The sequence below is a fragment of the Theobroma cacao genome, chromosome 8 (assembly GCF_053813885.1).
Source record: "Theobroma cacao isolate CCN51 chromosome 8, ASM5381388v1, whole genome shotgun sequence".
Taxonomy (NCBI): Eukaryota; Viridiplantae; Streptophyta; class Magnoliopsida; order Malvales; family Malvaceae; genus Theobroma; species Theobroma cacao.
In genome coordinates, this window is record NC_142646.1 from 1,517,729 (window position 1) to 1,543,174 (window position 25,446).

Genomic DNA, 25,446 nt, shown 5'->3' on the forward strand with positions numbered 1-25,446 from the left:
TGCTTTTGATTCCATGGCAACGGCACTGACCAATGATTAAGGCGAGGTTAGGGCATTTTCCATTCTGTCTCTTTGGCAATAATATGACTTTGCTTTTGTCACTTTTTGGTTTATGTTTCTCCTAGTGATGAAACTCTAAACACACCGGGAATTTTGGCCTCTGGTCGGTTTCTTTTTTCTTGTTTCCACTCGAGAGCCTTTCTCCCAAGGTTTTATTCCAAGGCCTTTTTGCCCCTTTGGAGAACATCTTTTCACTTAGTAAACAGCTGATTAAACCAGAAAGATAATCTTTTAGGATAACATCATCATCATCATCATCCTCTTGTCTTGCTTTTAAGTTAATTCCCACATCTTTCCACAAATCATAAAGAGAAAAGCCCTTCTCTCTCTTTGGAAACGCAATGCAGTGGGCGATGGAAAATGGACCTACACAACTGTCACTTTGCAGACAAAGCTATGGAATTAAGAAGAAAACAAACCCACTTTTCTTTTTGCTGTTTGAATGGTATGCGTGTGTGTGTGTGTGTGTGTGAGAGAGAGAGAGAGAGAGAGAGAGAGAATCATCCCTCTTTTTCGATACCTGCCACCAATTATTCCTTAGATTAGATTCTTTCATCTTTTTTTCTCCCCCGGTTTATAAGGTAGGCTTAGTCTCGACCATAATTTTGAGTACTAAACCAAAGTCACGACCCTCCCTCCATACATAGAAGATCACTTAAGGGGATTAGGGATCCATTGGTAGCCTTTAGAAAAAGGAGAAAAGTGCATGGGAATATTATGAGAGAAGTGAGAAATCTTGCTTTTCTTCTATTTACAGCTCAAACCCCAATTGTTTTCATTATCATTACTATAAAATCTATATTATATAAGCATCATGCATATGCTACTATGCTTTCTTTAGAAAGCAGCTTGGTTTAAATAATAGTATTGAAGAATATCAATTACTAAACCTGCCATTATTTTAACACTATATGTAGTAAATATGCTGGTGGAAAGAGGGAGAATTAGGGCTAGCTAGGTGAAAACTTTCTAATTATTTTGTACTCAGAAATACTTGAAAAATTACTATTTTTCCAATGGAATGAGCTGGAGGATTGAAGCCAGCTCATTTGTTTTCTTCTTCATTTTTCCCCCATTTCCATTTAAAGGAGGTTACTCTTATTTTTAGCAAGCAATTGCAGCACAAGAATGATATTTTTGTAGTGTTACAATTCCTAATGCACATCACGGGCTTGTGAAAAAAAAAAAAAAAAACCAAACAGAAAACAGAAGGTGCAGTACATATATAAAATCATGTCAAATCCAACCATATGATTTTGTTGCTTGTCTTAAAATGGTTATATATCCCTTGGTAAATGCAGTTAGATACCATATACTATGACTGCAGCATTGCAACTGTGTATCTGTACATATGGACAAAATTCACTACTGGAGCTGATAGCAATGTCCATATGGAAGAGAGTTAGATAGCACAAGCAAACCTAACCATGGAATTGGCAAAGCTTCTGGCATATCAAGCACCTTAGAGGGGCCACAATTTGATCCAAATCCACCATGGTTCCATGGTCGTACAGCATGCGTGATTTGCAACAGCGACCCCATATGTGACCATATTTAGTAAAACTTGCAGCTGGACGTGATAAGGATCGATAATGGATTTGATAAATATATATATATATATACACACATACAGTTGGAAATATGCTTATGTATCCTATTCAAATTTGACATGATCATTTGCTTTGAAACTCTCCTTTCTTTCAGCAAAGTATAGCAGGTGAATGAATGCGTATGGCAGAGCTTCTTTGCTGGCAAAAGAAAACTGAGATGACAAAAGCTCTTTATAAATTTCCTTCTTTGGAAAACCAACAAGAAAGGATTGAGAAGATGCATGTACTCCAAGGGGAGTGAAAATTCATGTACATGCATTGTAACTTGACCATGGATTTGCTAGCTAGTAGGTGAAAATGGGGAAAATGCCTGCTTAACTTCTTTGAATAACTCACCACATCGAAGGCATTCAATGGCGGTCCTGTTTGAACGTATGATTGTGATCTGGTGTGAACACCTAATTTCATTACCCTACCATGAAATCTAATTAATGTGGTTCCGGTGTTAAGAGTGCTAGCTTGCAAAAACCATAAATGTCTAAAAACACAGCCAAGCAAGTTGAAGATGTAACCTAGCTAGTGCATTAATCACACCCTCATCATCCCTAATAAATGACTCAGACAAGCAAGGCTTTGCTTGTAGAAAATTCAAATTGGGGGCAACTTTAAAGGGATGATACTAACAATCTATGATTTTGCCTTTCTCTATACCAAACCCATTTATATAGTTGGCATTAATTGTTTCTTTCTAAAACCCTTAGAGATTCATGCATACCCCAATATTGTAATGACAGTACCCCTTTATTTTAGTTTTTAATGCAAAACTGTGAGAAGTAGCTACATGGCTGCAAATTGTTCATTGTTATGACATTAACGTACAGATTTGTAGCTTATTGGACACGTCCATAACATGTCTATGCATAGCAACGAATAAAAACCCTAACTCAAAATGTGAAATCTGAATGTGGTGTGCTGCCTCGTGCATGAAAAAAATGGGTAGGCCAACAGGAATAAAATCTAACACAAAATCTTGGTCCATTATTAAGGGGGATAATAGTACGAGAACCGATGATATTGTTGCCACATCATTGTCTAGAGAAGATGGGTCCCCCCCTCCACCCCTTCATCGTTTTCATGGTTCTTGATCCCTAGTTTTCCTTAGGAACACCATGGAATCTGCCACCCACTTTAATTATTCACTTAGGTCTACCCAATCGCAATTATATTTTTGTAGTGAGTTTTCCATTTTCCATTGTCCGCTTCGTTCTTGTTAAATATGCTTTTGGCGACTTGCAATCTATGTCAGAAGTTCCATTTCTTTACTTAATTATTTTTGCCAGATTTCTAGATTTTGTGGCAAATTTTTGCACTCAAAGAAGGAAAAAAGAAAAGGGTGTAGACCCTAAGCATTGCTTTTCTCTATATACGCCTTCCATGCAACTACCACTGATCATCAAGGCCCTTAATTATTCACTTGGAAGCCTCTTTAATTTATTATCCTTCTTTATAAAACGGGACCCTCTGTTTCTTTAATTTGGCAAAGGAATTTTGAAAGCATTTTAGAAATTAATAGACCCAAAATTTATGTATTCAATGCTGATTGATGCACGATGAATATAGTGCCTTTCAATGGAAAATTATATTAATACTAGTGGAAAGATATCTGTTGGTGGCTCCCCCCTTTGGGAAATCTTACATGGGTTCCACCTTCAACGTAGCTGTGTATTATCGATTGTGTTCACTAACAATATTCTTTGGGTTCATATCAAACCTCAATTAGTCCTTAATTATTGATTTGAAATGTTATGTATAGATGTCTCGGCTTTATATGGACCAGATAACATAATTTGCATATGGTCGAAACAATGACAAACTAGAGTAAATCTTTTTAAATTATTTGTTATTGGATGATAGAGGCAAACGCAGCGAATGATGTAATTAATCTCTGTGATATGATTACGAGTATTTAGTCTAAAAATGGTTTTGTAGTTGAGTAATAATTAACTTTGCTCTTTAATCTGCATAACACAGTTCCTGCAGGGCTTGTTAATCATGGATGATTAAAGACTATTCATTGTAATTAAGATGGTGATGTAACAAAAGCAAAGATTGCGGAAGATTATGTCTGTCTGTTTCTGTGTTTTTTTCTTTTGGAAAACAGCTAGAGCAAGCTGTAGATATGGACAGGAATTTTATACATACTAATTAATAGTATCTTTCAAGGTCCATTTTGAGTAGTCTCATTGGTCCTCACTCCTCAGTCCTCACAGACATCTCTAGCTGATTACAGGCTTTGTTTGAACTTTGAAGCCATGAAATCATGCCTTAAGGCATCAGTGACGAGGTCATGATTGGAGCCCAACAGGCCCATAGCCGCTATGTACTAGAAACTGGCAGCTCCCTTCTCTTCCCTGAGTGTTATCATTTCCTTGGGTCTGTCTTAGTGTTTATGCATATGTTAGATCAAATTACCACTAGTAATAATTTTGGAAAATTCTAGTTATTTAACAAACATTTAGCATATCTTATCATATATCTGATCAACTCAGACTAGAGGGTACAAGCAATGCCTCAAACAAATAGGACCAGAATGAGCCTGGAACTGGATTGAGCAAGTTATTCCTAGAGCCAATGTGAATCAAAATAGCGATTGATGTACCAATTTTATCTTCATTACTATACCAGAAAAACACCAATCAACTGAAAATTTTGAAGAGAGACATCCTTGAGGTTCTTTGATTTCCTAGCCAATGCTGCATGTGGACCCCGATAGCATCCAAGTAAGAGCTGTTCCTGCCATGGAATCCCACCACCTTCCCTTCTGTTGTGGTTGAAGTGAAATATGTGCCTATCTCTTCACCAAATGGACCATACTTGCCTCTGCTGCTATAAAATGTTAATGACCTGACAACTTTGGACTTCTCTTCATTGTTTATGGGGCCATAATAGCCAGATATGCAAATGAGTACCTCGTGCGGGTGATCCAATTTCACCTGCGAAATCAAGATCATGGTCAGTAATTAAAAGCCTAGGTTTAAATATGGTTATTAGTAATATGTTACGTACCCGATGTGTGGTGGTTCCTCCATGACCTCCATGTTTTACAGACCAAACAGATTGTCCATTTCGATCATACTCGATCTGTATTGAGCAAATAGCTTCAGATTTGGTGACAAATATTTGCTTAATCCCTGAAAATACTCCATCGTCCCATGGTCTCCCTCCCTCCCCTCCCCAGGGACCAGGTCCGCATGGTGCTGGTTCTTTTACCACACCACAAGCAACCTGAGCCAATTAATCCAAATAAAACATATTTAATTCTCGAGCTTTGTGGAATATAATGATGCATAATTAGGATGAAACATAAGAATTACCTCTTCAACTGGTCCTCTCCTTGCTAGTACCAGTTTGTTAGACCATGGAGAATTGTCTATCTCAGCTATAGACCTTTCACTTTGGATGATTGCTTGGGAAATAGATGGCCTCGGAGGTGGTACTTTCCCTTCCATTACGTATACACCAACAGCATCCAGGAATAAACCCTCTCTGCCATGGAATCCAATGATCCTGCCTTCATTCATTTTGTTCGTGAAAGAGGGTCCTTGTTCATCTCCATATGGCCCATGCTTTCCTTTGTTGGTGTGGAATGTAAGTGACTTGATCACATTAGGCCCCATGTACATTAAAGGCCCGAAGGTTCCTGTGATGTGTGTCAAAATTTCTGATGGATAATCAAAGATTATCTGCGGATAATGCAACAGAAGTCCATAAGAAACAGTAAGTGAAATTGCGTCTCGATTTGGCTAACAGATATTGACATGAATTCTATGAGAGAAGGCTAGACTTACCCTGTCAGTTTTGAATCCTCCAGTCCCTCCATGTTTGCTTCCCCATACTGCTTGCCCATCACGATCATAGCAAGCCTTTATCCACACAATTCCAACGTTGCGTGATAAAGTAATTTGCCTTATACCGGTGTAGGTTCCATCATCAAACTTGGCTCCACCATTGCCACCCCAGGGTCCATAAGATAGCACACCTTCTGGTAGTTTTGAAGGCACTTTCTCAGGAGTCCGAAATGAAACCTCAAACAATGCAACAAACATGAAGAAATTAATATCGCGCATATAGAAGGGAAAACAAGGAGTAGATTTCTTTCTTACCTTGCTTCTGGTTTCTACATCACTTGAATCATCAGAGCTACTAGAAGATTGCCTTGAGAGCTGCCTTGGCAGGGGATTCCCATATGCATCCCTCTGTCTTACAGCAAGAACTATATCGTACTTCTCTCCAACACTTCCTTGAATCAATGAATAGCCAACTTTCTCAGCCCCATCCGCAACAAAACTTTGGGCATGAACGATAGTCTTTGAGGGGTTCAGTTTTGAGAAAGGCTTTGAATGGGTTCCGATTGCATCCAAAAAGCATCCACACCTGCCATGAAATCCAACAATCTTGCCCCTGGTCATTGAAAAACTAGTTCCTTGTTCAATACCATAGGGTCCATATGCTTTCCTGTTGCTAAAGAAAGTGAGAGATCGAACAAGAATTGGTCCTCGTTCATGTAGGATACCATAGTATCCATGAACTGAAGTAAGAAACTCATCTGGGTAATCAAGTTTGACCTAAAAGAATTTAGATTACACAAGGAATATCAGTTAAGTGAATTTTGTTGTCAACGCTAGATATAACAAATTACAAGAAGATCTACCATTCAATCCTTGACTTCAGAACAGAATTTAATAAAGGAAACGCTAAAAGAATTATAGCATACTGCAATCAGCCTAATTTTGCACTGTGTCATTTTGAAACTAACCTTATCTGTCATAGATCCTCCACCTCCCCCATGCTTCTTTGACCAAATAGAGTTCCCTTTATTATCATACTCAATCTGGATAGAGTCAATGCCCGATCCATGAGCTATCACCAGTTGCCTTACTGTGAAGTATACTCCATCATCCCAAGAAGACCCGCCTTGGCCTCCCCATGGCCCAACTGATATCGGTTTGTTATCGTCCTCAAGACTCTGGCAACATCATCAAGGAGAATTAACCAACCAGAATATCAATAAACTGAAAAACAAATAGTAAAGCCGAATCAACAGTTACCATTTCTCAACCAAGGAGCAAAGTGTTGCCAAATTAAGGTGACCAGCGCAGGCGTAAGAAGTTGGTTTTAGAACCGCAATGAGTAACTGAGATGAGATTTGAATTTATGAGCACAAAAAAGGGTCAGTTGAATATTAAAATGAAGTTTTTAAACTGTGCAGAAGAAGCTTATTCCGTTTTCCACTTTGAAGGGAAACAATTTAAAGGAAAGGAATCGGATCCACCCAAAACACAGAGTCCGGAATAGAGCTCTTATCTTCTGCTAACAAATGTTCCACCGTTTTTGATTGTGAAATTTCTGAGAAATTGTACGTGGAGAATCATAAATTTTCCCAGTAAAGGGCATTGAAGATCAGCTATTCCCCACTGTCTACTAGCCAAAAAGTTGAACTTTTCATAACTAACCCTTTCAGGGTAAACAGAATCTTCTTAAATGCAATTCTTTTGAAGTCATTCGTGATGCATATCTTCATGTACCGAATCGATTTACCTCATCTATGGACGTCTGTATGTGCTTTTCAATGGTTCAGCTGTGGGTTTCTGCTGCATAAATGATCAAGCCATTGCATTCAATTCATGGCTGATTCTTTTTCAGAAGATGGTATACTATGCTTATCCTTGGGAGCTTTCAACTTTTGCGAAGGTGATTCGATCAAATTGGAAGCAATTCTGATGGCATCTTATCATTGGCTCAAGTAGCTGGCTGTCACCAACTCTCTTCCAGATTCCGATTCTATCAGGGGATACTTTCTCATCTCTGCAGAAAAGAAAAAAAAAAAAAAGGCAGCAAAATATTCCTGGAATGTTTTGTCTGGGATGGGGGAAAACTTTTCATGATTATATAATCTAAAAGCATGCCTAGGAAGGCCATCGAGAGAACACCTTTTGATGTGGTGAGATGTGGTGGGATTGGGAACAAGCAAACCTTCAAGCTAAGCTCATCCTTCAAGATCATCGTCGAAATTTTAGTAAAAATTACACTATGTTTTATCTGACTATTGTGAACATGCAGCATTGCAGAGATATTTAGGATTTACACATTCAGAAGGTTTGGAATTATTGTCCAATTCCAATATGTTTAGGGCCTTAAAAAAATTCCACGCAGGCAGGTTAGCTGCAGTTCAACTGAAAACCCCCACGTCCATTTCTGCAACAGCAGTGGTAGAACTAGCAAGGCTGTAAATCTCAGGACTGGATTGATTATTTAAAGTTTAAACTCCCTTCAAGGTTAACAGTTGGCGGTCAAATATGTAGAACCAGAGGAAACAGCAAAATGACTAGGTAGACGTAGAAAAACAAAACTGACCGAAACCATTATCTAGACATTTTTCATGTGTCTTCTCGGTGGTGAATCCTTTGTAGTTATCTAATTAAAATCTCAGAGGTGCATCCACACAAATTAAGGTATTCTAAGGTAGGAAATTTATTAACAATTCAGACCCTGTAAAAGATTATTTTCAGGAAATTACAGTTGTAAATTTATTCTTGATTGTGGACAAGATAAGTGAATGTCCATACAAAATTCAATTGAGCTGAAGTTCAAAACCGAAATGCAGGTAGCACAACCTTGTCCATATTTCATTGGAATTTTCAGGCTTACATTGAATCTCGCAAAGATCCATCATCTTGACAAGTACCTTCATTGAGCTTGCTCAAGAAAAGATATAATTCCTTGTTAATATAAGCACTGGTAGAAAACCTGATGTGCTTTGTGACAGATGCTAAAATTGGCAAGGCCTAATGCAAGGGACAATCAGAAGTTTCCTGTTCAAACAACAATAAGGTGTCATTTAACCCAACACAGAAAGCATTCTCTCTGTTAATTAAAGCAGACAAGTGCACACTGAGCAGTACCAGTAAAGATGTAAACAGTGGGCAAGAGCCAGCATACAAAGATATGCTTCAGTGTTGAAATCAAACTGGAGCAAACTATGCGGCTAGTAACTCAGTTTAAGTTCCAAGTTCTTGCACGACTTTCTGAAGCTTCTGCCAAAGTAATACTATAGATTTTAAGTAAATGTGGTTGGCTTTAAGGACTTCCAAGTAAGAAGAACAAGAAAAGGATTTCAACATAGAGATACACCAATAGCATGCAAAAAGAATATCTATTCTGGAAATGAATTACACAAAAGTTGCTATGTATACTGGCAAAAACTGTAAATGCTTTATGTCATTACCTGCCAACAGGACTCGGATGGTGTGAAGAATAGCTCATCTTTAGCTACTCTTGAGTGTAATAAATTGAACTCCAGCAGCCAGCATCCCACTAAATCAGCAGCATACAGCTTCTTGGAATAGCTGAACAAATTATTTATATATACTTAAAGATATACAATTTTTTTATACATGGTAAGATAAAGTCAAGTAATCTAAAGAGCCATACTGAGTGCAACTTTTTTACCTGTGTGCTCTAGCACAGAGAAGAAAGGTTGTTGTAGTTTCCAAGAGAGTTTTTGTGCTTTCTTAGAAGATGATCTATGCAAATAATTCCTATATCCAGCATGAGTACTCTACCAATAGTCTCCACAAGAACATTGTCCATTCTTAAAATGGTGGAAGCACTTTCGGTCACTCAGATATATCTCACACCCAAATTTCAAGGAGATATACTTAGCAGTTAAGTGACAGTTACTACACATCCTAGTGTTTTTAACAATCCTTATACTTCGAGGGGAATAAGGTAAGCCAATTAAGGCAAAAGCTAAAGTAAGTTTTTCACTATGGACACCACCAGTTTCCTCTTTCTCTTCTTCCTCTAAGAAAAACCGACCATGATGATCATGTATGTTCACTTCTCTTGCTATGCTTTTCACCCATGAATACAAAAGGTCTGCACATGGCTTAGACTGATCACCAGTAACAAATTTGTGCACTGTATTTCTAACTTCAATCCAGCTGTGCCCAAGAGATCTTCTTAATATGTTCTCTTTTTCAAGCTTTCTCACTTTTAAAGGGTCATCCAATTTCCCAGACAACACATATATCTGAAACATTACTCGGTTAATCAAAATATTTGCTGGTTCCAAGTCAAGTAACCTTTCCCCTGCAAGGACAGCCAAAGCAATATCCCTATGAATCCTAGAGGCAGTTAGCAAGGAAGTCCAAACAGAGGAGTCGGGTTCTATAGGCATATCTTCAATAAACTCCACTGCTTCTCCAAGCCGACCAGAGCGGCCATAGACATCTATCATAGCTGCATAATGTTCTACGGCGGGTATAATCTCATAGTTGTCACTGATGCTAGAGAAAATTTGCTTTCCCTCATCTACCATTCCAGCAATACCATGTGCAAGGATAATACTTAGAAAGGTACCTCTATTAGGTTTAAGTCCCAACTTTCTCATCTGATTGAAAAGATCGAGGGCAGCATCAGAACAACCATGTAAAACATAACCTCCTATTATTGAGTTCCAGGAAATTATATCTCGAGTTGACATTCCATCAAATATGATTCTAGAATATAATATATTACCTGATTTGGCATAAGTGTCAATTAGAGAATTTGAAATAGAGAGTACAAACTCTAAATTCCGGCGCAAAACACAACCATGGATCTCTTTTACCTTTTTCGCAGCAACTAAATTTGCACAACCAGGCAAGATACTCAATATAGTCACTGAATTTGAACTGACAGAGCAAGACTGCATTTGTCGAAAAACTCCAAATGCCTTGTCTATTTCCCCAAGTTGCACATAACCAGCAATAAAAGCATTCCAGGATGCTGTATTTCTCCTAATCTTCCCATCCTGTTCCATCCGTTGAAAAAGATCCATGGCACGATCCTCATCTCCATTTTGTATGTATCCTGAGATCATTGTATTCCATGTAATGACATTAGGTTTCAGATCTGATTCTCGCATTTTCATAAAGAGTTCATAAGCCTTCCCACAGTACCCAGCTTGGCAATATCCTGCAACCATTGAGTTCCAAGTATAAACATCTCTCTCTTCAATCTTATCAAAGACTTGCCTTGCAGCTTCCAGTTCCCCACACTTAGCATACATGTCAATAAGGGAGTTACCAACAAGTACATTATCAATTATACCCTTCTTAAGAGCGATAGAATGAATTTCCCGCCCCATATTTAATACTCTCAAGGATGCACAAGCAGAAACTGCACTTGTGATAGTAACACCGTTAGGCTTGATCCCAGCCAGTAGCATCTCCTTGAACAAACACAACGCCTGCCACCTCCTACCATTTTGAGCAAGCCCCGAGATCATAGAAGTCCAAGTAAACACATCAGGAATTATCCTAGAAATCTCCATCTCCTTCATCAACCCCATTGCCACATCACATTGCCCTAACTGATTATAACTATTAATCAATATATTCCATGTAACTAAACACGGTTGAATCCCATCTTTCCACATCCCATAAAACAATCCATAAGCTTCATCATTCTCACCCTTCTGACAATACGCCAATATCATTGAATTCCAAGTCACTATATCCCTCTCATTCATGTTCTCGAAAAACCTCCTCGCTGAACTCAATTTCCCACACTTTGCATATACAGCTAAAACCGAATTACTAACACGCGCAAAACAAACCATCCCCAATCTAATTACTAAAGAATGCAACAATCTCCCCGTCCTAACATCCCCACAGTTAGCACAAGCTTGCAAAAATTTCGGAAACAAAATTTCGTCAGGCAAAACACCATCTTCCATCATCAAAAAGAAAAGTTCTACAACTTCCTTCCACCTCAACTCTCTGGAGCACGCACCAATCATAGCAGACCACGCGTACAAGTTCCTTTCCTTCATCTTATCAAACACTTTACGTGCATCGACAAAAGACCCGCATTTCGCATACATGCTAACAAGCTTCGTTTCAACGAAGGGGTCACTCTCTTTAACTAGATGGACTCGGGCATGGAGTTTTCGACCAAGTTCAAGAGAACCGAAATCAATGCAAGCTTGGAGTAAATTAATGAAGGTGTTGGCTCTTACCTGGGACCCACTTTGGGCAATGGAATCAAGAGCGGTTATAGCTTCAGTTAGGCGGCCGTTTCTGGACAGGTAATTTAAATGGGAATCGCTGATTTTTGGGTTGTTGGTCTTTTTGGTGTTAGAAAATGCGAGTTTCGTTGGGGTTTGAGAAAATTCAGACAAGTTTTCATGTTTTGTTGGGATTATTACAGGAGGTTTCGAAGTACAAGGAATCATCAGATTCTCCATTTTTTTAACTAATTTCTGAATAATCTCTGCCTCTCTCTCCCTCTGCCTTTTTTTTTTTCTCTCTTTCTCTTAATTATTTTTCATTTTTTGGGAGTGACGACAGATAATGGATGGATTGAAAGATTGCAATTTGCAGAGGGGTGTGTGGAAGGGGAAGGCCATGTCCGGCTGGGGTAATCCTCTGCAAACCGGCTCCTCTATGATTGATGTCATGTTCCAATGGGACAGAGCCACGTTGGAATACTGAGTCTGGTGCAACAAATGCTGCCACGTCTGACTACAAAAGGGTTAAATGCCGGCCCCAAAATCCCCAATCTAATGGATATCACTGGGCTTGGAAAAACCCGGAGGGCCTTATTTAGTGACCCTTATTGAGGCCCAACGAGATCTTAACCCAGGCCCAATTCATAACATTTTCCTCTGTTGTCGGCCTCATGTTTCCATCACTGCAACCAAGTGCTCACGTAAGCATGATATGTGCACTGGGTGTGCTCACCATGAACAGGAAAATCCACACAATTAAAAGCCAACTCAGCAGCTTTTAAGGCAAATGACTCAGATGCAACTCGAGCCAGGCTGGTAGCGAATTAAAGAGCAACAACCTATGTGAACCTATGGTGAGCATCATAGCACGTGACACATGTAAAACCTGTCAAATGACTACTAAAAAGGATAAGCTTTGAAATGCTTTAAACCCAAAAAAGTTCAAAAAACCATTACTGAGTTTTAAGAATATTAATAATTTAAAAGAAAACGATTTATTTAAATTTAATTAGTCAAACATTTATTAAAATTTTTTAAATATATTTATATATAAATATTATTAATAATTAAAAATAACAAAATAAGCTGATTTTGATTATTATTGATTTCGACAATTAAAATATCAAAATAAGTAAAATTTTAAAATCCAACGAATTAATTGGTCACTTTATTAAATATTAAATTTGAATATGTTTCACATGAGTACCCTATATGTCAACAAAAGGTCCCCTCGCAACTGTATTTGAGACTCATTAAGAAGAGAGACAACCAATTGGCCAAAGCGGGTAACCCTTTGGAAGGGCATGATGCCTAAAACGTACTTCACGTGATCCAAGAATCGCGGTAAGCTGTAAGCAAATTACTTGGAAAGGCTGTGCTGTGATGATTTGCGATTGTCTATAGACAAATATTTCAAATGACAAATATAGTTTCTTGGATACGTTGCCTGCACCGACGTAAACGGAACGGAGATCTAGCGGCACGAAACCTGATGCCTTGAGAATGGAGAGAAAACAAACGGTGCCCCATTGATTAACGGACCCCACACCCTATCTCCAAATTCTCCCATATCATCACCATCTCATTGAATGATTGATTGATTGATTAAATACAAAATTAAGACTTTGATTAACGTCGTCAACTTCCCCATATCTTCCACTCATCCTTTGTTGCCTTTACCTTTTTCAATAATGAAGATGATGGTTCAAACATCAATCTCTCTCTCTCAATCAAATCTTAGTCTCTTTCCCACACTTGGAATACACAAAATAGAGATGGAAATGTTTGGTTAAAAGGGAAAAAAAAACCCAAAATCAGTAAGTAATTAAGGAAAAAAATGATTAAGAGAAATTGACCGTTTCAGTGTAAATGCATGATTTTTTTTTGAAAAGCAGTGTAAATGCATGATGAGTTGGATATAATTAATTGTTCATTGCCTTGATATTTTAAATTCGTTTAGGTGAAGAATCATGTAACAACCATACACCAAAATACAAAATTAGGTGACATTAAATACTATACTATATTATACTTAACAATACTTTATGATGCTAAATAGTTGCCAAAACCCACTAACTTAAAAATTTAAGAGTTAATTTTTAAGAATTTTTACTTGTATTTTTTAATAAAATTATAATATTTAGTTTATTAATAATATATTGAATCTGTACATCAACATGCACCCGATATTTGCTGTGTATGTAATGGCGTTTGAACACGTTCAGACAAGGACCCGATGTCTTAGGGTTGTGCTACGCCTACATGGCCAACGTTTCTTCCTTTCCCTTTGAAATATGGTAGACGACAGAAGTAAAATGTTTTTACATTTTTTAAGAAATTGCACGAGAGACGGTGCACGTGGGAAGGAAGGTGGTCATGAATCAACCAATCCACATTGCTTTAACTAAACCTGTCTTAACCTAAAACATTGGTCCTTCATATTTTTCTTATGCTTTAAGCTAACTGTGTTGGGTCAAGATTCTTCTTTAATAAGGGGAGGAATAAGGGAAAAAAGAAAGCAGAGAAGATGGAGAAGAAGTAAAGAAGACGACAAGGTGTTTGTTTGTTTTTTTTTTTTTTTTTTTTTCAATTTATTTACTTTTTAAAAGTAAAAGTAAAGCTAAGAGCATGTTTGGTTTGTTTTTTTTTTAATTTAAAAACTATTATAAAGCTCTTACGAAAAATAATAACTTTTAAAATTAAGTTAAAACTGTTTGATAAATTTACTTTTTATAAACTTTTTTTTATAGACAAGTTATTTGACAAAACAATTTATATAAACTCTAATTTTTGTTAAAATTACCATAAATGATATTTAATAAATAAATTTCTAAAAAGAAAAAAAATTACCTTGAATCCTTAACAAATTGTAATTTTTTTATGAAATATTAAAACTTGGTTTAAAACTAAAACAAAAAAGAATAAATATAAAATAATTTGAAAGAGATTAGAGATTTGGATCAAGCTATATGATCATGTCTAATAGTATCAACTTTGTGACAAAAAGGACTAAAAAAAATATCATTCAGGGTTTGAAAGTCAATTTTCATCTAATTTATTTCAACAACTGTTGACTTACTTGACTTCAATCATAATCAATAAATATTATATACACAACAAAAAGTTAAGAACAAATAAATATCACATAATTGTCATATCAAATAATAAAGAGAGTTTCCAAAACCCAAGCAAAAAGAATGATAAAAAAATGAAAAACAAAACAAAAAAAAAATACTTGGATGCAGTTATGATTTTTTTAATTTTTGTAAACAAAAAAAGGGAGAGATGAGAGGGAGATCAATAGGGAGAGAGGGAAAGAGTATTTTTTGAGAGAGGATTTTTTTTGAAAAAAAATAACTTTCCTGATAAGCTGACGTGTTTTTTTTTTTTTAAAAGAAAGCTCCTAATTGGAGCTTTTTTTTAACTTTTTTTTTTAAGATTTTATTCTTTAAAAAAAGTTATTTTTTAAGAGCTTTTCACAAAATTCTATTTGGCTCAGCTTTTACTTTTAAGCAGTAGATAAGTTAAAAATAAATTAGGTCAAACGGGCACTAAATATAAATTTTGAGAAGCTATTAAAAAAAGATAACTTTTTTAAAGAATAAAATTAAAAAAAAAACCTTCACGAAAAGCTCGTATGAAGAACTTTTTCTTCTCTTCTTTTAAAAATACAAGAGAATTTTTATTTTTATTTCAAAAATATCCTCATTTGTTAAAAATAATTACAATATTACCTTCTAAAAAAAATACTTTCTATGATAATTTTAATAAAAATTTTAACTTATAAAAAGAACAATTTTAACTTAATTTTAAAAGTTATTATTTTTCATAAAAATTTCATAATTATTTTTAAATTTAAAAAAGTCATACCAAACAAGCTTAAGGTTATATTTATTATGCAGTTCCAGCAGTACAGCTCAAAATGCAATAGATCGGAACATTTTCCCCTTTCTTTGATCTTGAATTGTTCCAAAAGAATGGACAACATATCATGGGCAAAGATATAAATGTCTATCTTTTCACCGAAATAAAAATTATCATAACTTGTCTTTGATCCGTGTTCGGAACATGATAATTCGTAAATGAGTAGTCTGTAATACTAAAAGAAAATCAAGTTATTTTAATCGATTTTTTATCCTCAAATATCCTCTTGACAATATGGTTTAATTAAGATTAGATTCTTAATCCGAATTAGATAACTGGACGAGACACATCACATGGCAAATGGGGTTGTCACAAAACCCTACTGGGCAATGACGAGCCTGCTCTGCTGCACATTTTAGACAAAAACAATATAATATTTTCCAATGGTCACGATCATATTTAATTTAAAAGTATGGTAGAGATATTGCATTATCCAAAAGGGAGCCTGAAAAGGAAAATAAGACAGAAAATGATTTGCACATGCATACGCGAGACATTGGCCCAAGGCAAACGGGGTATTATGATATATCACACTGGGTAGGAAATTTTCTTTTTTCAGAGTATGGGCCAAAGTGGGATCAGGGGAATGCATTACATTAGAAGGATTACATTGCTAAGTAATTAATTTGCAGTTCTCATACTCTTTTAACTTCACTTGGAATTCAAGTTTCATTCATCACAATCAATGATAGCAGCTCTCCAGTATATATGGAAGAAAGGGTTTTTGTCTTTTGTTTACTTAGCAGCAGTGGTAAACATCAAAAGGGTGAATTCTCGTGAATCTTCACTGCAATCAATGAACAGAACAATAGCTATCTCGTGAACAGTAAGCACATTTACTAGTTCCAAAATTCTGAATTTCAAAACCTGAGGATTGAAGCATAAATTGTACAGAGTTTAGGGTCCAGCATGCAACTGAGTTAGCACCCATATCCGTACAGCCACTGTTTGTTTTATTTTATTTTTCTTCTCCTTCTCCTTCTCCTTCTCCTTGTCCTTGTTGTCTCTTTGCCGTGTCAAAGTTTAATAATGGTTTTGGACTGCTTTTACTTCCATTAAAGCTCCAACTTTTTCTTTTTTAGTTGTACTACAAATTTCCTTTCTCCAATATTTTAATGCCTGAAAAATGAATAGAACTCTTCCAAGGCTTCTTAAATGGAAGTAACAAGCATGTAACCAAGGACATATAAAAACAGCAAAGCCTCTGAACTGTTATTGTGACGTTGTGAACTGTGAAGCAGTATCTAAAAGAGAACAATGCTAGTTCCAGAGTAGCAGATCAGTGTCTTACCAAACCAACTTCTCTCTCACTTCACCATTTCGACTTCTTTTCTTTGTTTTTTTATTTTTTTATTTTTCAAAATTTCCCTCCAAGTTAAGCAGTAAGGTAAAATGGAAACTAGCTCGATTTCCAAGCTGTTGATTTGGTTCATCACAGGTTTGTTAGTGTGTTCTAAACTGATCCAGTGTAGCATTACCTATGATAAGAAAGCTATTGTCATCAATGGACAAAGGAGAATCCTCATCTCCGGCTCCATTCATTATCCCAGAAGCACCCCTGAGGTGATTGCCTTTCACTCTTTTTCTCTTATTTTCCCCTTGAAAAAGAAAAAGGCTAATTCTTTGGGTTGTTTTTTTTTTTTTTGGATGTAGATGTGGGAGGATCTTATAAAGAAGGCTAAAGATGGAGGCTTGGATGTCATAGACACCTATGTCTTCTGGAATGGTCATGAACTTTCTCCTGGCAATGTACTTTCTTAGATCTCAACTGGGTCATCTTTGAATTCTGTGTTTTTTTTTTTTTTTTTTCTCTTTACTTCTGGTTATGCATTCTTTATTCAATTATTCGGATGGTGCAGTATAATTTCGAAGGGAGATACGACCTGGTACGGTTCATTAAGACAGTACAAAAGTTGGGACTATATGTTCATCTTCGCATTGGACCGTATGTTTGTGCAGAGTGGAATTTTGGGTAGTTACTATCTTTATTCTCTTTGCCTTTTTCAGTTAAAAATGAAAATTGTTTAACCTTCTTAACATGTTCCAGAGTAAATATTTTGATATGAGATGTATTTTAATTTAATTTAATTAATTTTTTTGAAAGAATTTTATTTCCTGCTTCCTGGATTTGAGTGGTTTACATTTTCTTTCTGCTACAGAGGCTTTCCTGTTTGGCTAAAGTATGTTCCTGGTATCAGCTTCAGAACAGATAATGAGCCCTTCAAGGTGTTTCTAAACATATTAGTTCATTTTTATCAGTTCTGTCGGTGCTTTGAATTTCTTTACAAAAATGGAAAAATCCAAAGGAAAGCTAGAAAGGGGGCCCTTTCAATTTGAAGAAGAAAGAGGAAGAAAAAAGAGTGCAGAAAGTCATAAAGCCAATAGGCTTTTTAAGAAAATTTCTAATTTTTTTCTTTTGTTTTGTTTCCTACAGAGGGCAATGCAAGGATTTACCCAGAAAATTGTCCAAATGATGAAGAATGAAAAGCTCTTTGCATCACAGGGTGGCCCCATCATCCTCTCTCAGGTATGAGATTCTCCATATTTGGCCTTTATGATTTCTAGTTTTGGGAATTCTGATTTGCTCAAATTGGCTAAGATTTGGTTTTCGAAAAGAGAAGAGCTGGAAGGATGGCTAAGAGCCTAAGACGCCAATAACAGGTGAAAGCTTTGGTCTCAACTTGTACACCATCTCATTTGTGCAGATTGAGAATGAGTATGGACCTGAGAGTAAGGCACTTGGAGCGGCTGGTCATGCATACATTAATTGGGCTGCAAAAATGGCTGTTGGACTGGATACAGGAGTCCCATGGGTGATGTGCAAGGAAGATGACGCCCCAGACCCTGTGGTAAACTGTCTCACTCTCTTTCCTTCCCTTAGTTTTCATCTTTGTTGAATTTCATGTTGTCTCAGAAGACCCTGACTCTGTTTTCCTTCACATCTTGGATGCAGATAAATGCATGTAATGGCTTTTACTGTGATGCATTCTCTCCCAACAAACCTTACAAGCCTAAAATGTGGACTGAGGCTTGGAGCGGCTGGTGAGTACTTTCTTCGCCAATCCTTGAGAATTTGATATAAGGAATGTGAAGTTCATATGCTTATTTGTATATCTGATAATTGCTTCCCCAATACGGAGAAGGTTTACAGAATTTGGTGGCACAATTCACCAGCGCCCAGTTCAAGACTTGGCATTTGCAGTTGCTCGTTTCATACAAAACGGTGGCTCATATATTAATTACTATATGGTTAGTTACCTTGTTTATTGTGGTTTATAATTGAAACGACTCATGGTACCAGCCACAAGTTTAAGCCTACAGCTTATGCTCCATTTGCTTTTGATAGTACCATGGAGGAACCAACTTTGGACGGACTGCTGGAGGACCATTTATTACAACCAGTTATGACTATGATGCTCCAATTGATGAATATGGTGAGAAAACTGAGTTCATTCTCGTTATAATGAAAATCATGAACTTGTGAAATTCTTTGAATGCTTTCACAATCTAAAGCACGCCTTATCAGAATTTGACAGGAGTAATTGATTAACCCACGGATCTTTCCTGCTCTCAATCTTCTCATTTCCATTTCTTCCTCGCTATGTTCTCATAGATATTAACTTTGTAAATGTAGCAATACAATGCAAGGGTTTAGTCTTTGAAGTCTGAGTTGCAACTAATAAGTTCACCTTGCTTAGGTTTAATCCGGCAGCCTAAATATGGTCATCTGCAGGAGCTTCATCGGGCTATTAAGCTATGTGAACATGCTTTAGTTTCCTCAGATCCTACTGTTACTTCCTTGGGAACCTATCAGCAAGTATGCTTTTTCTTTCTATCATTATTCTTATTATCCATTGGCAGTAGGATAGTTTTGCTTTTAAACAACACTTTCCACTGATGATGTTAATAATAATCATCTTTTCAGGCCCATGTATTCTCTTCAAGGCAAGGAAGCTGTGCAGCTTTTCTATCTAATTTCCATACAAAATCTGCTGCTAGGGTACTGTTTAATAACAGGCACTACAACTTGCCCCCTTGGTCTATTAGCATCCTTCCTGATTGCAGAAACGCGGTGTTTAACACTGCAATAGTAAGTAAACCCAGAGGCCCTATTTTATTGTAGTTAAGGCCTTTTTCATTAAATCATTTGATATTCCTATGAAAATACTTATATAATTGTTCAATGTACATCAAGGTTGGAACTAAAACTTCACATATCCAAATGTTGCCAACGAACTCCATGATGTTCTCATGGGAGACTTATGATGAAGACATTTCTTCTCTAGGGGAAAGTTCAAGAATCACAGCTCCCGGACTCTTGGAGCAGATGAATGTTACCAGAGATACTAGTGACTATCTGTGGTACACAACCAGGTTAGGCACTGCATTTTAATACCCTTTAAATTCCTTTTACCAAATTGTTGAATAGCAACTTGACATTCATCAAGAAACCTCATACTTTCTTTAACTATCCGTGAAGTTCAGTACTAGCACTAAAAAAGATTTGAAGGTATCATGACAGAACATCATTAGTATAGATGGACTTACTCAGAAAGGTCTGCAAATTTCGTGAAAAAGCTCAATCTGGACAATGCAATTTGCAGCAATGTAATTGATGCATTTCACTACCCTCATATCTCTGTTCCAATGAATTTTCTGGGGATCTTGACACTGAACTGGACAGAGAGAGGAGGAAACCATAGATAATCCATAGCCAACCGCCACTAGATATTTGGTATCTTCATTTTAAATCATATTACATGTATGAGACCGAACCGGACAGAGAGAGGAGGAAACTAGAGATAATCCATAGCCAACCGCCACTTGATATTTGGTATATACAGTTTAATTCATTTTACATGTAGAAGTTGTCAGACACAAATACTTCTGCTGCTTGTATCTATATCTCTTCACATAGTCTATAGTGCACAAGGCAGTAACCATAGAAATATGTAAATTAAAGTGGTCGAAGCAATAACCTAATAATTTCTTCTTGTCTTAATTTCATTCCAGTGTTGACATTAGTCCATCAGAATCATTTCTGCGAGGAGGACAAAAGCCCACTCTCAATGTGGATTCAGCTGGCCATGCTCTTCATGTCTTCATCAACGGCCAGTTCTCAGGTATGTTATGGATTTACTCATAATTGAAGTGTGCATTACATATTGATAACAATGAATTTTGATATTTGCATTGTTTAGTCATACTAAGTGATATGATAAAATCACAGGGTCAGCCTTTGGAACTAGGGAAGACAGGAGTTTCACATTCACAGGTCCAGTGAACCTACGTGCTGGGACAAATCGCATTGCACTTGTCAGCGTAGCCGTTGGATTACCGGTTAGTTGCTTTTGACCATGCTTATTTGGATGCAACTGTTATCTACCACATTTACAATTTCCTCATGCATTTCCTTTACCCTATGGGTCTATTAGGATGGGACAGAAGCAAGTGAACTGAACTTGTCCCAACCAAAACTTTAATTACTGATACAAATTTATGGTGGTGTTGCAGAACGTTGGACTGCATTACGAGACATGGAAAACAGGGATTCTAGGTGTTTTCTTGCATGGCCTTGACCAAGGAAAGAAAGACTTGACGTGGCAGAAATGGTCATACCAGGTTTGGCAAACTTGCATTCATCTGCAAAAACTATTCGATGATGCATTACAAAATGCCAGAAGAAGTTAGTTAGGCTCACAGAACTACTCCTAAACAGGTTGGCTTACAAGGAGAAGCGATGAATTTGGTCTCTCCAGATCGAGCCTCATCGGCTGAATGGATTCGAGGTTCACTAGCTACACGCAGTCGGCAGTCTATGGCATGGTACAAGGTAGAAAAGCTGAAGGGGCAGGGAAATGCAAATGGGATGAATAAGCGGATTTTCGATTTTTTGTCCCTTTCTTTTAGATGGTGTCTAAATTTTGGCTTGGATATTGCAGGCATATTTCAATGCCCCAGGAGGTGATGAACCACTGGCTTTGGATATGCGGAGTATGGGAAAGGGTCAAGTATGGATCAATGGACAGAGCTTAGGAAGATATTGGATGGCTTATGCAAAGGGTGACTGCGGTGCTTGTGGTTACTCAGGGACATTCCGACCTACAAAGTGCCAGAGTGGTTGTGGCCAGCCAACTCAAAGATGGTATCACTCTCGCAGAACTCCATAAATGACTAGGCTTTCAATGGACTGAAACTCTTAATCTCAATTCTTTATATCTTTAAATTTTCAGGTATCACGTTCCAAGATCATGGCTAAAGCCAACAAGAAATTTGTTGGTAGTCTTTGAAGAACTTGGTGGGGATGCATCGAAAGTATCTCTTGTGAGGAGATCAGTTTTATAAACATAGCTGAGAAGGAGAAAATTAACAAAGAGCAAAGATATGGGTGGAGAAGCTATTTCAGTTTCAATTGTCTAAATGTTATTTCACTATTGTTTTAAATTGTAAAGGTTTCAGAATTAGGCAGTCATCTGGATGAATGCTCTGTGAAGTAAATGGGTGATAAGTGATGACAGGCCAGCCAGTTGATATCTAGGTATGAAATCCCATTTTTTTCTCCTTTCCTGCTTTCAAGAAATGAATCATCATTTGCTTAGTGATGCAAAGGTTTGCTACTGACACCCGGCTGTCCAATTGTGCAAGTGCAATTGCCATTCTTGGTTTTACTAATATGATACTAACTAGAACTTAGGCTGGAAGCATATCATGTGCAAAGTGTCACAGCACAACCCACGAGTTGCCGACCAACCCCCGAACCTGCCGAAGGTGCTGGACAAGGCACAAAAGCTGCCGGACCAGTCCGGCTTACTTAAGCTCTTATTTTCAAAATTTAAAGTCGCACGAGGTTCAACAAAAGTTAAGCAGTTGACACAAAGCACATCCTTATTTAGCCACCCCAGAATAATCCAGATAAGAACATAAAAGAAGAGAGTGAAAAACAGAGAACCCAATTAACTTTTAGGCTATCAGCTTTCTCAACTAAACAATCCAAGGATGTATCAGAAAACATGAGACTAATTTGAACATAAGATTATATTCATATAGAAACAAGGGGCAGCAGCCGGAAGTAGCCAAATACAACTAAAATCACACATTATTAAGTATCTATCCAAGAGACAGATATTTTATGAGATCCATAAGTAAAATTCCAGTTTCAGAAATCAGACTTCAAGGAGTACAACTAAACCTTGATTCATGCTTCTCTGCATCAAGCAGGCATGCTAGAATGCGAGGTTATTTTCTGTTGCAATTCATCTTTCCTTGCACCCACAACCTTGTCAATTATTGTGCCTACTTTGAGAAAGATAAAAGTTGGCATTGCCTCGATAGCCCAATCCTGAGCCACAGTCTGCGGAAAAACAAGAGAATTATTGTCAAAGAAAAATTATTTAGTCATCACAATCCTCTCTTTCCAGTCAAGTTAATACAAACCGAACGTTAATTGAGGTGTAGTAAGCAAAGGTTTAAGGGATGCTACCTTCAATTCATCCACATCCACCTTCAAGAATGTAACTTGGGGCATCTTCTTAGCAAGCTCTACCAGGACTGGTGTAATAAAACGGCATGGCGCGCACCATGAAGCTGTGAAATCCACCACCACCTATCCAAGATAACCTCTTCTTAAGTATGATACAGCTTTTAATTAAAGTTCTGCTAACGAATTTAAGATTAGTTAAAAGATATGCACTACAAAAAGATATTTACTTAATATGATAACTTTTAACTCGTTAGTAAAATCCTTTTAATTATCATAAAATCAGGATAACAAAGCATAAGAATTTGGTGAAAAGGAAACTCCCAAAGACTACTCATGCATATAATAAACCTTAATAAACATATCCAAGTAATCTCATTGCGATAATTAAGGATGGGGATCTAATTTCAAGCCATGTAAGATCGAATCCAGTAAACAAGAAGCCAAAAATCTAAATCTTGCACGGAAATCAAACCAAGTTTACTGTCAATTTCACTAATTATCCAAAATCTGTTCGCTTAATTCATAGATGGAGAATCAGAAAAAACACGTACCCATTTCAAATATACAAACGTTGCAAACAGACACCCAGACAAGCAAACAACAGCCATTTTCCAGAACAGTCTAAGAAAAAGAAATTTTCAGTTAATCGAAAAGAAAAGAGTACATATTTTACCAGCTTCTTGGACGTGTTAGCTATCTGCAGCTGCTCGTTCCATGAATCAACAGTGTGGCAGCTGATCACTTGTCCCTCTTCCGCCATTGTTGTCCGTTTGATTCCTTCCTCTCAAAGTTGATAATCGGCAAAAGCAGATTCCTTCTCTTTTAGCTATTAAGCCTTTTTGTTTTTCTTGGGCGGTGATGCTCAGAAATGGCTTGTCCACGGTTGCCTTATATAGGCTAATTTTGAGGCTTATTACGAGAATGCCATCGGGACAAATTCTGGGACACTTGACGTAACCTCGTACGTGTGACGCAAAATTTTTGTGGTCAGCAGTGAAAACAATTCCGTGTTTCCGATTCCGAGTCCTAGTAAAAGGAAACCGGCGGCCCTCTGGAATTTGCATAAGGACTTGACATGACACGTGCATACCGCGTACGATGATGTTATGAACGGCACCAAAAATATCGTCTCGGTGCAATAAACTGAAGGCAGAGCCCACGTGCTTCATTTTTTCGCTTTCGCATGGAAAATAATAAAAAGAAAAAAAGAAAAAGCGTCATGCTTTACGAAATGCCCAAACCAAAGCTCAAAACTTGTTAAAGCCTATGATTTTTTGATATTGGATTGGACACATGAGCCTAAAAAAATAGTAATTAAATTGGGCCGTTAATGATATCAATTTTTATTTTTTAGCTATTGGGCTTGGTTAGTGTAAGTCCATTTAAATCTTATCGGACTAGGTTACTGCCAGATGTTTTTTAATGCAAAGTACATGTTTATTACATATGGGAACACCGTTGCTTATAAGTTAAGTCTTTTACTGATGTAACATTTGTATCTTATTTTGATTTTAATATCGCTCGTAAAAGTCTTTTATTGACATGAGATTCGTATCTTACTTTGATTTGGACTAATCTCGATTTTGATATCTCTCATTGATATTTTTTATTAATATGAGATTTGTACCTTACATCGATCTTGATATTTTTTGTAGAGGTTTCAATTCAGTGAATAATTGGTAAATTTTAATATTATTTATCACGAATTTACATTTTTAATTTAAAAAATATATTTATTAAAAAAAAAACCCTTAATTAAGAGTAAGATTCATTTATCGATTTTATTAAAAAATAATTTATTTATGAAAATCTTAAAACCAACATAGTTGAAAATTTTTTCCCCTCTGAATTAGATGAAATCATTGGTCGAATTTTGCAAAGAATCTCAAAGATCCCATTTTTGTGTCAAAGATAAATCCAAGCTGGTCCAAGATTTTTTTTGCATTTGCAAAAACTGAAAATGATCCATCAAACAGCAGTCACCACCACCCTCGTCGAAGCAAATTCACGTCCAAGTTCTGAGACACGTGCCACTTAAATATCCAGTACCAAACTCCCACGTGGGAGTCCTCCAATCCACATTTCACCCCCAAATTCCCTCTACCCCACAATATTATCCACTCCTTAAACCACTAGAATTTCTTTCCCAAGCTTTTATAAAAACATAATTTCATTAAACCAAGAAAAATAAAATTGAATTTCCTTTTTTTTACAATTTGTTTTTACAATTTATTTTTTTTTTCCAGTGGCGCAAAGACTCAAACAGGTTCTGGTCTTTCGTCAATGGCTCTCCCTCAGCTAATCCCTTCCCATGCTGCTTCTTCTTCGCTCACTCACCAACCTTCGATAAACACCAACGCCCTTAATCCCTCTCTTTT

General features: G+C 36.8%; 4 protein-coding genes across 11 annotated transcripts; 1 reads left to right on the forward strand and 3 right to left on the reverse strand.

Moving 5' to 3' along the window:
- Positions 1-4,110: 4,110 nt before the first annotated feature.
- On the reverse strand, positions 4,111-6,859 carry LOC18591459 (Mannose-binding lectin superfamily protein). The gene is made up of 7 exons (XM_007017585.3): positions 6,719-6,859; positions 6,427-6,636; positions 5,774-6,235; positions 5,459-5,695; positions 4,985-5,353; positions 4,677-4,895; positions 4,111-4,603 (listed from the first exon to the last, which is right to left on the reverse strand). Exons 1-7 carry the CDS (start codon positions 6,719-6,721, stop codon positions 4,307-4,309), a joined length of 1,797 nt encoding a protein of 598 aa, XP_007017647.2. The 5' UTR covers positions 6,722-6,859; the 3' UTR covers positions 4,111-4,306.
- On the reverse strand, positions 6,583-12,094 carry LOC148761094 (Pentatricopeptide repeat (PPR-like) superfamily protein). Of its 8 annotated transcripts, XM_088808939.1 has the most exons (9): positions 9,120-12,094; positions 8,896-9,016; positions 8,573-8,704; positions 8,319-8,482; positions 7,756-7,865; positions 7,601-7,661; positions 7,209-7,475; positions 6,719-6,804; positions 6,583-6,636 (listed from the first exon to the last, which is right to left on the reverse strand). In XM_088808939.1, exon 1 carries the CDS (start codon positions 11,899-11,901, stop codon positions 9,229-9,231), a length of 2,673 nt encoding a protein of 890 aa, XP_088665065.1. In that variant the 5' UTR covers positions 11,902-12,094; the 3' UTR covers positions 6,583-6,636; positions 6,719-6,804; positions 7,209-7,475; positions 7,601-7,661; positions 7,756-7,865; positions 8,319-8,482; positions 8,573-8,704; positions 8,896-9,016; positions 9,120-9,228. The 8 variants fall into 8 exon arrangements, with proteins under 8 accessions (XP_088665065.1, XP_088665063.1, XP_088665064.1 ...); XM_088808937.1 differs by having other exon boundaries at positions 7,209-7,661; XM_088808938.1 differs by having other exon boundaries at positions 7,601-7,865.
- A 4,513-nt stretch (positions 12,095-16,607) lies between these two features.
- Positions 16,608-22,209, forward strand: BGAL5 (beta-galactosidase 5). The gene is made up of 18 exons (XM_018125757.2): positions 16,608-17,151; positions 17,242-17,337; positions 17,448-17,560; positions 17,748-17,814; positions 18,023-18,115; positions 18,294-18,437; positions 18,542-18,630; positions 18,732-18,837; positions 18,935-19,022; positions 19,287-19,405; positions 19,514-19,678; positions 19,784-19,962; positions 20,602-20,711; positions 20,819-20,928; positions 21,103-21,210; positions 21,308-21,421; positions 21,531-21,733; positions 21,822-22,209. Exons 1-18 carry the CDS (start codon positions 16,981-16,983, stop codon positions 21,931-21,933), a joined length of 2,187 nt encoding a protein of 728 aa, XP_017981246.1. The 5' UTR covers positions 16,608-16,980; the 3' UTR covers positions 21,934-22,209.
- A 396-nt stretch (positions 22,210-22,605) lies between these two features.
- On the reverse strand, positions 22,606-24,218 carry LOC18591462 (thioredoxin H-type). Its single transcript, XM_007017592.3, has 3 exons — positions 23,742-24,218; positions 23,069-23,191; positions 22,606-22,939 (listed from the first exon to the last, which is right to left on the reverse strand). The coding sequence occupies exons 1-3, from the start codon at positions 23,826-23,828 to the stop codon at positions 22,799-22,801; spliced, it is 351 nt and encodes a 116-aa protein (XP_007017654.2). The 5' UTR covers positions 23,829-24,218; the 3' UTR covers positions 22,606-22,798.
- Positions 24,219-25,446: the final 1,228 nt, after the last annotated feature.